This window comes from Solanum pennellii, chromosome 7, assembly GCF_001406875.1.
Source record: "Solanum pennellii chromosome 7, SPENNV200".
NCBI classification, from domain to species: Eukaryota; Viridiplantae; Streptophyta; class Magnoliopsida; order Solanales; family Solanaceae; genus Solanum; species Solanum pennellii.
The window spans coordinates 62,430,367-62,448,246 of record NC_028643.1 but is presented as its reverse complement, the minus strand read 5'-3'; the positions used below and the strand labels follow the sequence as shown (position 1 = coordinate 62,448,246).

Here is a 17,880-nt window from a genome sequence, read left to right as displayed (position 1 = left end):
GTTTATTTTAGTTTCAAGGAAGCAAAAGCTATTTGGGAAGCTTTAATTAAGAAATTCACCGCTGAAGAGTGACGTGAAAGAGATGAAATTCAAATTAATGAATAGAAAAAATTGCTTGAAGACTTGAAGGCTGAAGGAATTTCTCAATTGAAATTTTTTTCTGCTGGAGTGTTGATAAAAAAATTGACTGAATCGTGGAATGATTATAAAAATAACTTAAAACATAAGCAAATAAATTTAACTATTGAGGAGACAATGACTCATATTTTAATTGAAGTTACTAACAGGAAAGAGTCATTTAAGGCTAAATAACTAGCTCTCAAGACAAATTTAGTGCAAGGACAAAGCAACAAAAATAACAGGTATGTTAATAAGTCTCAATGTTATAGGCCTAATAATCCCAACTTTAAAAAAAGAAAAAGTTGTTGTTTTACTTGTGGAAAATCAGGTCATTATGCAGCTAAGTGTAAAAGAAAAGTTAGAAAGGACAGTGAAAAAGGTTATCGTCTCAAAGCTAATTTAGTTGAAGGAGATGGAATTATTGTAGCTTTCATTTCTTAGGTGAATCTTATGGCACATGTAAAAGAATGAGCAGTAGATTCTAGGGCTACTCGACACATTTGTGCAAATCGAGAAGCATATGCCTCCTATATACCAATAAGAGATGACAGTGAGGTAATTTACCTTGGAGACTCAAGAACTGCTAAAGTCTTGGATAAGGGTAAAGTGCTTCTGAAGCTCACTTTAGGAAAAACTTCAGCCCTTGTGGATGTGCTACATGTTCCTACAATACGAGAAAATCTGATTTTCTGTAGCATTTCTAAATAAAGCTGGAATCAAAGTGATATTTGAATATGATAAGATTATATTAACAAAAAGTAATGTGTTTATGGGAAAAAACTATTGTAATAAGGGACTCTTTGTACTTAATGTTTTCAATAACAATGCATCTACTTCTGCTTACATGGTTGAGCCTATTTCCTTGTGGCATGCTACACAAGGATATGTTAATGTCTCATATATTAAGAACATGCAGTCTCTTGATTTAATATCTAATTTAGACTCGAACAATTTTGATAAATGTGAAATATGTGTTGAAGCTAAAATCAATAAAAGATCGTGTTTTTAGTAAATAGAGAAACTAAATAATTATCTTTGATCCACTCTGATTTGGATGATTTGAAACAGACTATGACTAAAGGTGGTAAAAGATATTATGTGACTTTTATTGATGAATTTTTTTTCCAGTTTTACTAAGTTGTATTTACTTAGAAATAAATCTGATGCATTTGACGCTTTAATTGCTTACAAATTTGACGTTGAAAATCAACTTGGTAGGAAAATCAAGAGAACAAGATCTGATAGAGGTGAAAAATATGTATCTTTAAAGGGAAAAGGGTCAAATATGCCCCTAAACTATTCGAAAAGGTCTAGATATACCCTCCGTTTAAAGTTTGGTTCCGGAAGATGCATTTTCTTCACGAACAATAAATCTTTCATCTTGCTTTTCCATATGTTGTAGTTTCTTCCATTTAGACATACCATCTTGATCATATTCCCCTCCATATATATAACCTTAGCTCTGATACCAGTTGTTGTGACGAAAAGATGAAACCAAAAATCTAACAATAAAGAAAACCAATTTTAACGTGGAAAAACCCTTTAAATCGAAGGTAACCACCACGGGATTGACAAGATCCAAATTGCTTCACTATACCAATCAGAGGGTTATAGATATTCTTCTAATGTCTACACAACAAGTGCCAAAAGAGAACAAACAATAGCTACACCAACAAAAGAAAATAGAAAGAAACACCACCCAAACTCAGCTTCTGTTCAGGACCTACAACAGGATCTTGCTAATCTTCGAATCCGATCTGCACCGTTCAAATCAACCAAAAATATGTTAGGAACACTCAGTCCAAATTTCAGCCCGATCCAAAGATTAGTTAATCGGGAAACACGATCTGAATGTTACTGGTCGGAGAAAAAGACTACAGCAAAAGAACCCTTTTCTTTCTCTCTTTTCTCTTGTTGAAAGCTCTCTCGAAAACCTCTCTTATGTTCTAATGTCTTTCAAAGACAATAACCAATGAGCAATTAATTATTCTCTCAAGACTATCCTCTATTTATAGAGTTGTGCTTTTCCTTACAAAGCCAAAACTAACTACAAATAGGATTACAATTCCAATCCTTTTCCTAATAGAATTGGAAACCAAATAAAGAGAATAATTCCAATTATTTTCCAAGTAGGATTAGGCTATGAGCCTTTGGCTGGAACATTGGAAATATCCCAACAAACTCCCCCTCCAGCCAAGGGGCCAAATGGACTTCAAGTGGAGGAACTTTTGACAGGCTTCATGCCTGCCACACTTCTACAAAACTCATGATTGTCTACGATGAGTTCTTTCCACTTATCTCTATGAGTATCTAACATGACTTCATCATAACCTTCAGGTTCTCCCATATTAGTCAATAGAATATACTCATCATGAGAATAACGTGTTGAGCTTCGCTTGTCTCTAGTAGATCTTCTACAAGAGGTTTCTAGAGCATCCGAAGTGGTCATCCCAACATGAGTTGGTTGATTATCAACACAACATCATCAGTTAGGAACAATTATATGTTCTACGCTCTCATCATTATCTTGATCATTACCTTGGGTTCCCTCATGTGCAGAAGATGTATCAATAATAGAAATTGGATCAACATCAACTAAGATCTCATTAGTATGATGATATAGTTTCTCAGTATTGTCAATATCTTCAATAGTTTGATCTTCAAAGAACACAACATCACGACTTCTAATGAGTTTCTTATCAATTGGATCATAAAAGCGATACCAAAACTCACCTTGACCATAACCAATGAAGATACATTGCTTAGTTTTAACATTCAATTTCGACCTCTCATCTTTTGGAACATGCACACAAGATTTACACCCTAGCACTTTCAAGTGATCATAAGAAACATCCTTATCAAACCAAACTCTGTTTGGAACATCACCATCCAAAGCGACAACAGGACAAAAAATGATAACAATAAGCAACAATGTTTAGTGCTTCAGCCCAAAAAGAATTTAGAAGTTTAGCCTCTGAAAGCACACATCTAACTCTCTCAACTAAAGTTCTGTTCATCCTCTCTGCCAAACAATTTAATGGAGGAGTCTTTGGAGGAGTCTTCTGATGACGTATTCCTTGCCATTTGCAGTAGTTATCAAAGGGACCAATATACTCACCACCATTATCAGTGCGAATACATTTTAATTTCTTTCCCGTTTGTCTCTCAGATAAGGCTTGAAATTTTTTAAACATATCAAGCACTTGATCTTTGGATTTCAAAGGATATACCCAAATCTTGCGAGAATGATCATCAATGAAAGTAGCAAAGTAAAGTGCACCACCTTTTGACTTCACTTTGAAAGGAACACACAAATCTGAGTGTACTAGCTCCAATAGCTCAGACTTTCTTGAAGGAGGATGACTGTGAAAAGAAAATCTTTTCTATTTCCTGCTAAGCAATGAACACATCTTTTCACCTTTGTTTGTTTCATACCAGCAAGCAAATTCTTCTTAGCCAAACAGGTGATCCCCCTCTCGCTCATATGACTAAGCCTCTTGTGCCACAATTCTGATTAAGTCTTGCTCTCCACCAAATTTATAGAGTCACCAAGAATCGATCCTTGTGTCACGTATAAATTTGAATGTTTTCTTCCTCGAGCTAATATCAGTGAGCCTTTGGTGAGGTTCCATTGGCCATTACACACGTCATTATGATAGCCATCGTCATCTAGTTGTCCTACAGAGATCAAATTTATTGGAATGTCTGGAGCATGCTTGGCATTCTGAAGGACCAACGTTGAACCAGTATTGGTTTTCAAACAAATAGTGCCAACACCAAATACCTTAACCTCACCAGCATTATCCATCTTTAACATCTCAGAGTTAACAGAAGTATAAGATGAAAAGAAATCTTTCCTTGGTGTGACATGTGATATGACTCCAGAATCTATTATCCAACTTGTATCTTGAGATACAAAATTAATGACGTCTTTATGACAAGCGAAGAGAAGGTCATCTTTGACAACATCAACAACATTATTTTCATTGTTTTCTTCCTTCTTCCCTTCTTTAAGATCTTGCTTCAATTGTTTACAAAATCTTTTAATATGTCCTTTCTTTCCACAATGATAACATATAATATTTGGATTCTTGAATTTTGACTTGCTTCTGCTTTTACCTCTACTCCTCGGATCTCTTGTCTTATGTCTCCCTCGATCTTCTGTATATAGAACATTTGCATGTGAAGATGTGTCTTGAGATTTTCTTCTAACCTCTTCATTCAACACACCTACTTATTTTCGGTCTTAACAAGTGGTATCAGAGCCATATTCATTGATGGAGTCAGGTTTAGTGGTTCGATAATCGATGATTGAACCAGGTTAGAAGGAGGTGTTCGTCTTGACGGGTGTAGTTCTAACCGCAACCTTTTTTGACAGTAATGAAGATTTTGTTGGAGAAATTGTTTCAGAGAGGTTCTCTGTGTTGAGATATAAATTTTGCAAAGGAGATTATGGAGAGGAGAAGCAACTTGTTGAAGATTAAGTAAAGAAGGTGGACAAATTTTTTTTGTCAGAAATTCAGGTCAAGGGGGATATTTGTTGGGTTTTATTTGCCCTAAATTTCTTACCATAAATAGGTTTTCCTTTTAGGAAAAGGTTTTGGATTGACTAATCCTATTCTTGTAGGAAAAAGTTTAGTACTCTATAAATAGAGGAATGTTCTTTCTAACTTAATCAACATTCACAATGTAGTCTTAATGACTTTGGGAGTTTTGGTTAGGGGGAGAATTTATGGGTCACAAGCTTGATACGTTATCACTTGTGTGAACCTCCCATGTATTCGAAGTGAATAGTTGAGGTTGTTTCTCTCTGTATTTTGTACTCTCATATTTATAGTGGATTGCTCATCTCCTTTGTGGACGTAGGTCGATTGACCGAACCACGTTAAATCTCTGTGTCTTTTGGTATATTTCTCATTGGCTTCTTACTCGTGGTATTTTGAGGTTTGCTTTGCTATCTTCCGCATTTACTCCTGCTTATTTCTGGTCCTAACAAGTGGTATCAGAGCCAGATTCAATGACGGAGTCAGGTTCAGTGGTTCGATAATCGATGATTGAACCAGGTTAGAAAGGTGTGTTCATCTTGAAGGGTGTAGTTCTAGCGCAACCTTTTTTTACAGTAATGAAGAATTTTGTTGGAGAAATTGTTTCAGAGAGGTTCTCTGTGTTGAGACATAAATTTTGCAAAGGAGATTATGGAGAGGAGAAGCAAGTTGTTGAAGATTAAATGAAGAAGGTGGACAGATTTATTTTGTCAGAAATTCAGGCCACGGGGGAGATTTGTTGGGTTTTGTTTGTCCTAAATTTCTTACCATAAATAGGTTTTCCTTTTAGGAAAATGTTTTGGATTGACTAATCTTTTTCTGTTAGGAAAAGGTTTAGGACTCTATAAATAGAGTCATGTTCCTTCTAACTTAATCAGCACTCACAATCTAGTCTTAAAGGCTTTGAGAGTTTTTAGTTAGGGGGAGAATTTGTGGGTCACAAGCTTGATATGTTATCACTTATGTGAACCTCCCATGTATTCCGAGTGAATTATTGGTTGAGGTTGTTTCTCTCTGTATTTTGTACTATCATATTTATAGTGGATTGCTCATCTCCTTTGTAGACGTAGGTCGATTGACCGAACCACGTTAAATTTTTGTGTCTTTTGGTATATTTCTCGTTGTCTTCTTACTCGTGGTCTTTTGAGGTTTGCTTTGCTAGCTTCCGCGTTTACACCTGCTTATTTTCGGTCCTAACATGGTTCACTCATGCCCTCGCCGTCCTACTTTTGATCCAAATATGCACTGGGCGTTAGTTGCCATATTGGACATATCCAACTCATTTTTCATTTCTTTAAATGCCACATGGAATTGCCATGTCATTTGACCTTACCACATAACATTTATATGAAAATGGAAAGATATTCGGACTCATAATCACCTAAACCGACCCATAAATCAGCTCATTTTAAATTCACTATCCGATCAATTTTTAACAATTTTGTTTAATTTTTATTATTGCGGTAAATCCTAAAAATGAGTAATTGATTAATAAAAAATAGGAAAATATGAAAAAAAAATTATAAAATTAACACCAAAAATTCACAAATAAATATAGTAACCTTAAATCTAACATTTCAATTTTTTTTAAATTTTTTTATTTTTCGATAAATCTCGAAAATGAGTAATTGATTAATAAAAAATATGAAAAGTATGAAAAAATATATAAATTAACGCCAAAAGTTCACAAATAAATATAGTAACATTTCAATCTACAATTTTTTTAAATTTTTTATATTTTCGATAAATCCAAAAAATGAGTAATTTATTAATAAAAAGGGAAAAATATGAAAACAAAATAAAAAATATATGTCAAAATTCACAAATAAATATTTTTTATTTATAATTTTTTTCATATTTTCCTATTTTTTATTTGTGAAATTTTTTGCGTAATTTTTATATTTTTTCATATTTTTTGTTAATAAACTCATTTTTGGGATTTGTCGAAAAAATTAAAAATTAAAAAAATGTTGAAATTGTTGAATTTAAGGTTACTTTATTTATTTTTTAATTTTTGGCGTTAATTTTATATTTTTAATACTTTTTATTAATCAATTACTCATTTTGAGATTTATCGAAAAAATAAATTTTTTTTTAAAAAGTGTTTAAATTGAATTTATCGTTACTATAATTATTTATGAATTTTTTGCGTTAATTTTATACTTTTTTTTTCATATTTTCCTATTTTTTTATTAATTCATTACTCATTTTTGGAATTTATCGAAAAAAATAAAAATTAAACAAAATTGTTGAAAATTGGTCGGATAATTTATTTAAAAGGGGTTTGACTTATGGGTCGGATTAGGCGTTTATGAGTCCGAATATCTTTCCATTTTCATATAAATGTTATGTGGTAAGGTCAAAATGACATGACAATTTCATGTGGCATTTAAAGAAATAAAAAATGAGTTGGATATGTCCAATATGGCAACTAACGCCCATAAGGGCATATTTGGACCAAAAGTTGGATGGCGAGGGCATCAGTGAGCCAAACTATAAACGGAGGGTATATCTAAACCTTTTCAAATAGTTTAGGAGCATATTTGACCCTTTTCCCATCTTTAAATGCTTTATGTGAAAAAGAAGAAATTATTCATGAAGTAACCCGACCATATTCATCTGAGTCTTATGGAGTAGTTGAAAGAAAAAATAGAACTTTAAAAGAAATGATAAATTCCATATCAATTAGTTCTGATGCTCCTGACAATTTATAGGGTAAAATTATATTATATGCATGTCACTTACAAAATAGAATTCCTCATAAAAGAACATACAAAACTCCTTATGAATTGTGGAAATGTTATAAGCATAACTTGAAATATTTAAAAGCGTGAGGGTGTCTTACTAAAGTTCTTTTGCCTGAACGTCAAAAAGAGAAAAACAGGTTTTAAAACTGCTGATTGCATGCTTATTGGATATGCTGAACATAGTGCTACATATAGATTTCTTGTGTTGAATACTAATGTGCTTGACTGCAATACTATTATTGAAACAAATGATGCTGAATTTTTGAACATATTTTTCCATTACGTGATAAAATTTCTCATGCACCTATCATGAGAACACCTCTAATATTGAGGAACTGCGAAGGAGCAAAAGACCAAGAAAAAAATATTTTTCTTATGGAAATAATTTTCAAACTTTTCTTGTTAATAATGAACCATTAAATTATTTAGAAGCTATATCTTTTCAGATTCTAAGCTTTGGAAAGAGGCAATAAAAATTGAAATCGATTCAATTATGAAAAATAAAATATGGATTTTGACTGACTTACCTCCCTCTTGGTGCAAAACATATTGGTTGTACATAAATTTTCAAAAAGAAACTTAATCCTGATGTATCTATAGATAAATATAAAGATCGGTTAGTAGCAAAAGGATTTTCTCAAAAATAAAATATTGATTATTTTGATACTTTTGCACCAGTGATAAGAATTTTCTCCATTCGAATTTTAATTGCCTTAGCATCTATTCACAAGCTTTTTATTCACCAAATGGATGTAAAAACAGCTCTCTTAAATGGTGATTTAGAAGAAGAAATTTATATGATTCAACCTGAAGGATATATTATTCCTGGACAAGAAAATAAGGTTTGTAAGATAATTAAATCTCTTTATGGCCTAAAACAAGCTCCTAAACTATGGCATGAAAGATTAAAACAAGTCTTGTTGAAAGATATTTTTAGCTAAGTTGAAGTGGATAAATGTGTTTACACCAAAATTGTAGACAATGATTATGTGATAATATGTTTATATGTTGATGACATGCTTATATTTGGTACAAGTTTAAATATTGTGAATAGTACTAAATTATTTTTGTCTACTAATTTTGATATGAAAGATATGGATGAAGTAAATATGATTTTGGGAGTTAAGATAATAAGGAGTGAAGATGTATAATGTTGTCACAATAACATTATGTGAACAGACTTCTTAAAAAGTTTGAATGTTTTGAGGTGATACCTGTAGCCACTCCTTATGATGCTATCTCTAAATTGAAAAAGAATTATGGTGAACCAGTTGCTCAGTCTAAATATGCTCAAATTATTGAAAGTCTATTGCATTTGGTTAAATTTACTAGGCCTGATATTGCCTATGCTATTTATAGATTGAGTAGATATACTCATACTCCCAATAATGAGCATTAGTTTGCGTTGAATAGACAGAGATGAAATATTTGAGAGGAATCTTGAATTATGGTACCATGAAGTCAGAATTGAATTTGGCCGATTCACTGACGAAACCCGTGGGAAGAAAATTAATTCTTCACACCTCAATAGAAATGGGTTTAAGACCAATTGATAGTAACTAGAGATAGGAACACAACCTATGTGATTGGAGATCCCATGAAGTAGGTTCATATGAGTAATTAATAACAAGTTGATATTCGCTCCGTGCACTAACCGAGAGTGTTTGAAACTGCTACTAAAAATGAGAGATGAATTATTAACTTTCAATGAATTCAAAGTCCTTAATTAAGGAAGATGTATTTAAAGCAGTGTACACTTGATGAGTTCACCTATATGAGAAGTGGAGTGTGACCGCTCCTAGTCTCTAGATCTCTCATGAATACCAGACACACTCATAGCCTATTGGCATAAAATCGCGTTGAATAACAAAATTACTGTGGACAAAATGTGATTATAAAGTCTTTGATTTAGAATAAGAATTATTGATTCATAGAAATATTATATTTCACCGATAATTCTGTAAATTAAATTTTATCGATCTAAGTTTGGTTCATTGTCCGAAAGACACCAAATCTATTATATTTTGTCTATAAATCCAGTAAGTTATATTTTCTTCGTATAAAATCTTTTGAAGTAAGTGAAGAATTGTAAGCATAATATATGAAATATTTTATTTATTTCAAAAGATGTTTCTTTTTTTGAGATAAATTGTTTTAAGGTGTTTGAGAGGATTTGTGTTGCTTGGGGAAATGGCAACTTGGCCGGTTATTTCTCTTGAAACAATAACTTGGCTGGTTGTCTCTTGAAACAATTTGATACTTGTCAAAATTGGAGCTCACCTTTTGGCCTATAAATAGGCTTTAACTTTCACTCTAAAAATATACATTTAACACTTCTTTGTTTTGTTGTTTCTCTCACTCTCTCGTTCTCTCCTTTATTCTTTATCCTCTTCTAATTTAATTAGTAATTTCTATTAATCCTATAATAACTTGCTAGTGTATTAATTTGTTGATTCTCTATCCTCTATTTAATATAGAGAAGTGCTTGTTTAATTCTGGGAAAATATTTCACACTGTTGAGATAGTTTCTTAGGACAGTATCCAACACGACTCAAGTATTAATTTTATACACTAATATTATTTTCTATCATCATAGTTATTTTCACCTTATTTTCAGGATCATTATTTTATTAAATAATAAGTTATTTAATACTATTATTGTAAAAATTAAAGTTATTTCCCCAACAGAAGCAACAATAAACAGCAAAAATTGAGAATTTTAATTGAAGAAGAAGCAAAACAAAGTTGAAGATGAAGCAAAAAAGAAAATGTAACTACACACAATTAGAAGATGTAAATCCCTAAATTGAGGCTATGAAATTATGGGAGAAGTTTGGGACTCCAAATATTGTGTGAGATAATTACATTTTTGATTGATGTACACGTTTAAAATTAAAGTAAGAAAGTTATCTTGATAATTGTAAAACCCGAAATTAAAGTTCGAAACTTTTTATTTTCTCTCATCTACGAAAATTAAAAAAAAAAATAAGTAGAATATATTATCACTCGTAAGCATACATAGAGTAATTTTTTACGATAATTTTTTAAAACTATTTACCAAATAATAGGTGTATCTTTTTGTCTTTATCCAAATTTAAAATAAGGTTGGACACATTCAATTTATTTTTTGCTCATGCCCTCAACATTTATAGTTAAATTATAGACATTAATAGTTTTCAAGGATTAATTGAAGTGTGTAATTAATTGAATAAAGTAATTAATTCATAAAGAAAATATTTGACTTGACTTTCAAAATTCAAAAAGGAATTAGATTTCATATAATCTTCCTATTCATCCATTTAAATTCAAAGACAAACTTGAAATACAATACAAACTTTGACATCTATCTCAAAATATATATTAAGTAGAGCTTATAGCATATTGCTCCAAATAATAAAGAGGACTTTCATCTTTTTTTTTTTAATTGAAAAATGGAGCAAACAATTGAGAATGAAATTGCTGACTCAAATGCAAAGAATGTAGAGTGGTTTGAAGAGTCTCTTGGAGTAGATCTCAAATGGTCTTTAGCCATAAACAGGTAATAAAACACTTGTAAAGTACATAAAGATTTTAATTATTTTGTAAAAGAAAAAAAAAGTGTAACCATCAAATGTTGTAGTGTCTTGTACAAAGCAACTACCAAGTTTCAAGATGTGACACTTTTAGACACAAAGCACTTTGGAAAGGTTAGTTGGCTATTGAAATTTTTGTATGCTGTTTTTTTTTTTTTTTTTTAGAATTTTCTAAGAAATTAATATTTTGTGTGTGATGTGTATATACTAATTTTTATGTAGGTTTTGGTGATAGATGGAAAAATGCAGAGTGCTGAAAAAGATGAGTTTATATACCATGAAAGCTTGATTCATCCTGCTCTCTTGCTTCACGACAAGTATACTAATCTCATTTAATTTTATGTCTCTGGCTAGTGTACATTGTTTTTGCTTTTTAATTTGATTGCTTTTTTAATTTTTAATTTGATGTTCGATACTCGATGAAAGTGCAAGAGGGAGGAGGGGTGAATTGTCTTCTTTTTATTTTCTTGTTGATTAATAGGATCTAGTAGTTGATAATATACAATACACATCTACAAAAATTACAAAGTACTGAAATTGAAAATGCTAAAGTAGAATTGATATGGAATGTTGTGCAAGAGGAGGGAGGAGGGGTAAATTGTTTTTTTTCTTGTCGATCCGGATCTAGTAATGTTGACAATATGATATATACCTACAAAAATTAGAAAATACTGAAATTGAGAATGCTAAAATAGAACTGATATGAAATGTTGTACAAGAGGAGGGAGGAGGGGTAAATTGTTTTTTTTCTTGTCGATCCGGATCTAATAGTGTTGACAATATGATATATACCTATAAAAATTAGAAAATACTGAAATTGAGAATGCTAAAATAGAATTGATATGAAATGTTGTACAAGAGGAGGGAGGAGGGGTAAATTGTTTTTTTTCTTGTCGATCCGGATCTAATAGTGTTGACAATATGATATATACCTATAAAAATTAGAAAATACTGAAATTGAGAATGCTAAAATAGAATTGATATGAAATGTTGTACAAGAGGAGGGAGGAGGGGTAAATTGTTTTTTTTCTTGTCGATCCGGATCTAATAGTGTTGACAATATGATATATACCTATAAAAATTAGAAAATACTGAAATTGAGAATGCTAAAATAGAATTGATATGAAATGTTGTACAAGAGGAGGGAGGAGGGGTAAATTGTTTTTTTTCTTGTCGATCCGGATCTAATAGTGTTGACAATATGATATATACCTATAAAAATTAGAAAATACTGAAATTGAGAATGCTAAAATAGAATTGATATGAAATGTTGTACAAGAGGAGGGAGGAGGGGTAAATTGTTTTTTTTCTTGTCGATCCGGATCTAATAGTGTTGACAATATGATATATACCTATAAAAATTAGAAAATACTGAAATTGAGAATGCTAAAATAGAATTGATATGAAATGTTGTACAAGAGGAGGGAGGAGGAGTGAATTGCTTTTTTATCTATTTTTTATTTTCTTGACGATTAATATGATCTAATAGTTAACAATATGATATACACCTAAAAAATTAGAAAGTACTGAAATTGAAAATGCTAAAACTAGAACTGATATAGAACGTATCAACAGCTTCATTTTGAGAGTACCTTGCTATGATATGATGATATCAATTGAAAATACAAAGGAGGGTGGGGTGAATAATTGCCATTTCCTTTTATTTTCTACTGGACTAATAGATGAAACAATATACCTATAGAAATTATAAAGTAGAAAAATTTTAAAATGCTAAAATAGAATCGACACAAGATACATTTATGATAATTGAGATTCATGATGGATCTTAGTCCAATTTCCTTAAAATAGAGTTGACACAAGGTAAATCACCGCTTGAAAATAGAGTTGACACAAGATAAATTATGGCTTGATTTAAGGGTTGTTCTTATTTTTCTGCAATAATGAGTTATCGATCATTAAAACTCAAACACTAACATTAAGACTCATTAAACAGGAAAACTCTATTTGTCAAAAAAAATATTCTTACTTTACTTAATGATAGACAGAGATCCTATTTATTCCATTAAAACCCTTGGTAATCGTAATTTGTTTTTCATTTTTCTGCTCCATGAACATTTTGTTTTTTTTTTTCAATTGTGGATATAATAATGAGCAGTCCAAGAAGAGTGTTTATCATGGGGGGAGGAGAAGGGTCAGCTGCAAGAGAGGCTCTTAAACATGACAACATTCTCAAAGTTGTCATCTCTGATATTGATCAAGTAATTATATCTCTTAAAACCTATCTTTTTTTTCCTCCTTTATATATTCATACTTTGAAATTTTCTATGTACATAACATTAGTGATAATTACCATGCATATATTTGTTATACATAGTATATTTTTTTTAATAAAATACTATTATATACGATAGAGATAATTTTACAAAAAATGTACCATTATAATTAACGTCACTCCTGTTAATATAGATAGAATGTTATTATAAAGAAGTAAAAAATACAACATAAAAACATATTTCTAACAAAGATCAAATTGTTATAACAGCACAAGGAATGATATTGTGTATTTGCAGGAACTTGTGAATATTTGCCGTAAACACCTTGTGGCAAATCAAGAAGCTTTTGCTGATAGTAGGCTTCATGTCATCATCAATGATGCCAAGTAAGCCTAAAATCATCTATTTTTGTCTAATCATAATATAAAAAAATATCTTTAAAAATATTATAATGAAGCTTTTCTCTGTATCTTTTCGTAGGACAGCTGAATTTTTCAGAAATCAAATAAATTATGTATATAATGTGTCGTATTGATTTGATCTTTTTGATCAACTTATTTTAGTTCAAACCAAATCAAACCAATTTAACTATACTCAGATTTCCCTTTTCAATACCAATTTAAGTCAAATCACACCACTAATTAGATTTTTTTTTTATAAAAAAATTTAAATTAATTTTTAATTTAATTCGATTTTATTTACCTGTTATATTTGTGCATCAGGGTGGAACTGGAGAAGAGTGATGAGTATAATAAGTATGATGTGATAGTTGGAGACTTATCTGATCCAAAGGAAGGAGGGCCTTGCAATCATCTTTACCTTAAATCTTTTTACCAACATATTATTAAGCCCAAACTTAATCACAATGGAATCTTTGTCACTCAGGTTAATTAGCTTCTTTAATTTCTTCTTAACAAGTAATTTAACTTAATTAATTATTGCAACTTGTTCTTGCAGGCTGGTTTTGCTGGAGTTCTCTCACATCAAGACTTTTTCTCATCAGTTTACAATACTGCTAAACAAGTCTTCAACCGTAAATACTATTCTCTCCGTTTTGATTTGTTATGAAACTTAAGAACTTTTTTTTAAAATCTTCTGTTCTTACTAAAGATATGAATAATATATCAAAAGTAATAATTCGTAAATATTACTACACCATCTTTGTCATGCAGATGTTATAGCTTACACCGCTCATGTTCCATCTTTGGCTGATACACGTGGATGGGTTTTGGTTAGTCAATTTGAACTCCATAATTAATTAGTCTATCCCTTAATTAATTTATCAATTAAATTGATAATCAATAGCTTAATTATCCTACAGGCTTCAGATCAACCATTGAAACTAGATGCTGAGGTGATTAACAACAGGATTAAAGAGAGGATTAGAGGATCAGAGTTGCAATTTATTGATGCTGCTTTCATGCTTGCTTTTACCATTATGAACAAGACTCTTCATACAACGTAAGTCTCCATATTTCCAATTTACTTTATATAATTTAAAATTTTTTTTTTGATAAATAATCGGATGTCATGTATATTTTAATTTGTTTACTTGTTAAAAACATTCAAAGGTTATATATTACTTTACTAATTTGTTTACTTAGGATATTTTAGTTGTAATTTACGTAAGTGATTTGACAATATAAATAATTCAAATCAAGGGGTACTTAATCTTTTGACTCATTGTTGACAACATAATTGTTTTTTAGTACAAATTGCAATAAATATGTATATTTGATTTTATTTTTTACTTTCCTTGTTGCAGGCTCATGAATGAGACTAATGTTTTAACTGAAGAGAATGACAAGTCCCTCCATGGCAATTGATTGCTTGCTGCTGATATCTACCAATAAAGTCTAAAAATTTAGTTAGTTTCTATGAACTCTCTCTATATATATTATATATATATATATATATATATATATATTATGCGCTAATAGACAATAAATTTTTCTTTAAGCAGTAATATTTGTTGTCGCAACAATATTTAGCGGTAATTAAGTTGATACTCTTGTATCCAGAGTCACTAAAACCTTTAGTGACATTTATAAAGAGTGTTAGTCATTTATATTATTACTAAGTAGAATATATTGACATTTGTATTATTAGCGGCAAAATTCTTTTTATTTAATTTGTTACATTGTATCCATGCGAAATACACAAAATATTTGCACAAATTTGTACATCGGACAAGCGATCTTTTCAGCGTTTAGAGTTTTCTGTAGAGATTCCAAGTCATATAGGACTTGCTTGGACTTGGGATGAGCTCACTGAAGAAAGAGAAAGACCATTTCCAGAATGTCTTGGATGACAATAATACATTAGACATCATCATTCTACATATATTGTGCTACTGCTAATACTAGTGAAATATGATAATACTAATGTCATCAGTCTAAATATATTGTGCATCATTCTAAGGTAAAGCATATTAATATCATATATCAATTTTATTAGAGATAAAATGTTAATTTTTTTATTAGAATTTGAGGATTTTAAAAACTAATCAGCTGATATGTTTACAAAATTCCTACTTGAAGAAAAATGTTTCCTTTGCAATTGTCTCGATATTACTTCTTACATAAAGCAGGTTGAGGTGACTAAAATTGAAGGCAAACGAATAGGTGAAGACTATTCATCTGTAACATTCCACAACTAGAAAGAGGTAGAATTAGAAAGAGTCAACTTTTTTTGGAAAAAAAAAAAGGGAAACTTGGTTAAGTTTGAGTTTGAGTTTTTGGTCAACTTCAAATGATCATAACTCCTAGCTCATGATGAGTTACGTGCGTTTCCTAATATCGTAGGAAAGATCTTGGAACAATATTTCCAACACTGCCGAGTTTGCGCGATTCCGATTACTTATGAGTGAGATATGCCCTTGAAACTTGGGTTGTTTGAATAAGGAAAATCCAATTCGAATTTTGGAAGGGTATTATGGTCTTTTCCATACCATATTATTTTAAATCATTTTGGTGAATTAATTAAAGGTCAAAACTGAATTGGTTCAGTTTACGCAAATGGAAATTTCCACTAGGATTTTTGGAGAAAGAATGCAATAGGAGAAAAGAGGAGAAAGAGCAAACTTCGTTGTTGTTGAAGGTGTAGCTTGTGAATTTTGACAAGAGTTGATCCCTAAAGAGGTATGTGAGTCTTTCATTGCGTTGAGTTCGTTCACCCACGCCGCCAAACATATTTATTTCAGTGAAGTTCGTTCTAGAAAGTTGAAAAATTGATGAATCTTGAATGGTGTTCTTGAATTTTTTTTAAATGGGCTGAATTGAGAAGTTTCTGAAATCTTTATGTCGAGTTTTAGAGTTATTTTGAGTTAGATTCATGGTACATATGTTGAATATTTGAATCTAAAGGGAGTTTGAGAAGAAGAACCGAATTTAGGCAAATTGAGATCAGAAAACGAAGAAGGAACAAGTCAGGCAAATCTGGGTACCAGGACCACATCGCGAACCTGTTTCTCAGGATTGAAAAAGTTGTGTTCGTGTCGTGGAGCAGTCATGGAGCGTTCTGCCTCAAAAGTTATTCCGCAATCTAATTTTTTAGTTTATCTCTGCGTCGCGGAGTAGATTCTCAACAATGATTTCTTGATCGTTTCTCATAATTAACTATCTAAAATCACTCCTAAACATCATGAGATCTTCCCTATCACAAATTGAATCTCAATCCTTGAATCCATAATTCAATTCAAGGATTAGTTAAGAGTCAAGTCAAGAGAAGTTAAGAGTCAAGTCAAGAGAAGTTCTTAGAGTCTTCCAAAAGTCTTTTACAAATGATTTAACTTTGTTTCCAGACTTAAGTTTTGAGTTCAGTAAAGAGTAAAGTCGAAGTTCATTTCTTCAAAGTATACAGGGACTATGTATTCCCAAAGAGTTTAAAATGTTTTCACATTTAAATAAGTAAGGAAACATTAATTTCCAAAAGAGCCTTTGAGTTAGTTTTCAATAAAAAGCCTTTGAATTATTGGTGTTTGACTCTCTTTGAACTAGTTGTTTTAGTAAAGAACCTTTGAGCTAGTTTTTTTAGTACATATTAAATGTTTTCACACTTAAGAAAGAGAGGAAATTGAGATTTTAAAAAGATAACCTTTGAGCTAAGTTTTGAGAAGTTATCTCAAACCACAGAAAGAAGTTAGCTAATATAATTTGGGAGTTCTATTGAGCACTGATATGGGGGAGAGTTTAGAAAACTCCGAGTCGCCATAAACCATGTAGCCACCATGAGTAGAAAAGGGTCATACTTTTTAGATGATTCCTTTAGTGCCTAGACTAGTGGATCCACTCAGCAGTTCAGGTTCTATACTCATGGCAAGGTATAGAACAGTCCTGACAGCGTGAGGCAAAATGTTGTATAATCACGATAGCTCTTAAGTGATGATTGTCGATTAGAGAAACTCCCACATCAATATTTTGTATTTTTATACACATCAACGTTATTTGTAGTTTTTATATACATCAACATTATTTTTATTTTTATATTGAAATCAGTTCAGTTATGTTGAGTTGAGTTGAACCAGGTAAGTGTTTCTCTCATGTAACGCCCCGAGCCTTCACTCTGGGCGTGGCCGGCACTCAATGACTATTGTTGTCCTCGAGCGGACGCTTGGCCAGACTTACTTAACTTAGCGGAAGACTTATATATATATATATATTTA

The 17,880-nt window shown here is 31.2% G+C and overlaps 1 protein-coding gene across 1 annotated transcript; it reads left to right on the top strand.

The window, feature by feature from the left end:
• Window positions 1-10,842: 10,842 nt before the first annotated feature.
• LOC107025671 (thermospermine synthase ACAULIS5-like) lies at window positions 10,843-15,052 on the top strand. The gene is made up of 10 exons (XM_015226432.2): window positions 10,843-10,949; window positions 11,031-11,097; window positions 11,206-11,300; window positions 13,100-13,202; window positions 13,515-13,603; window positions 13,940-14,102; window positions 14,175-14,250; window positions 14,390-14,448; window positions 14,539-14,678; window positions 14,983-15,052. Exons 1-10 carry the CDS (start codon window positions 10,843-10,845, stop codon window positions 15,041-15,043), a joined length of 960 nt encoding a protein of 319 aa, XP_015081918.1. The 3' UTR covers window positions 15,044-15,052.
• The last annotated feature ends 2,828 nt before the right edge of the window (window positions 15,053-17,880 follow it).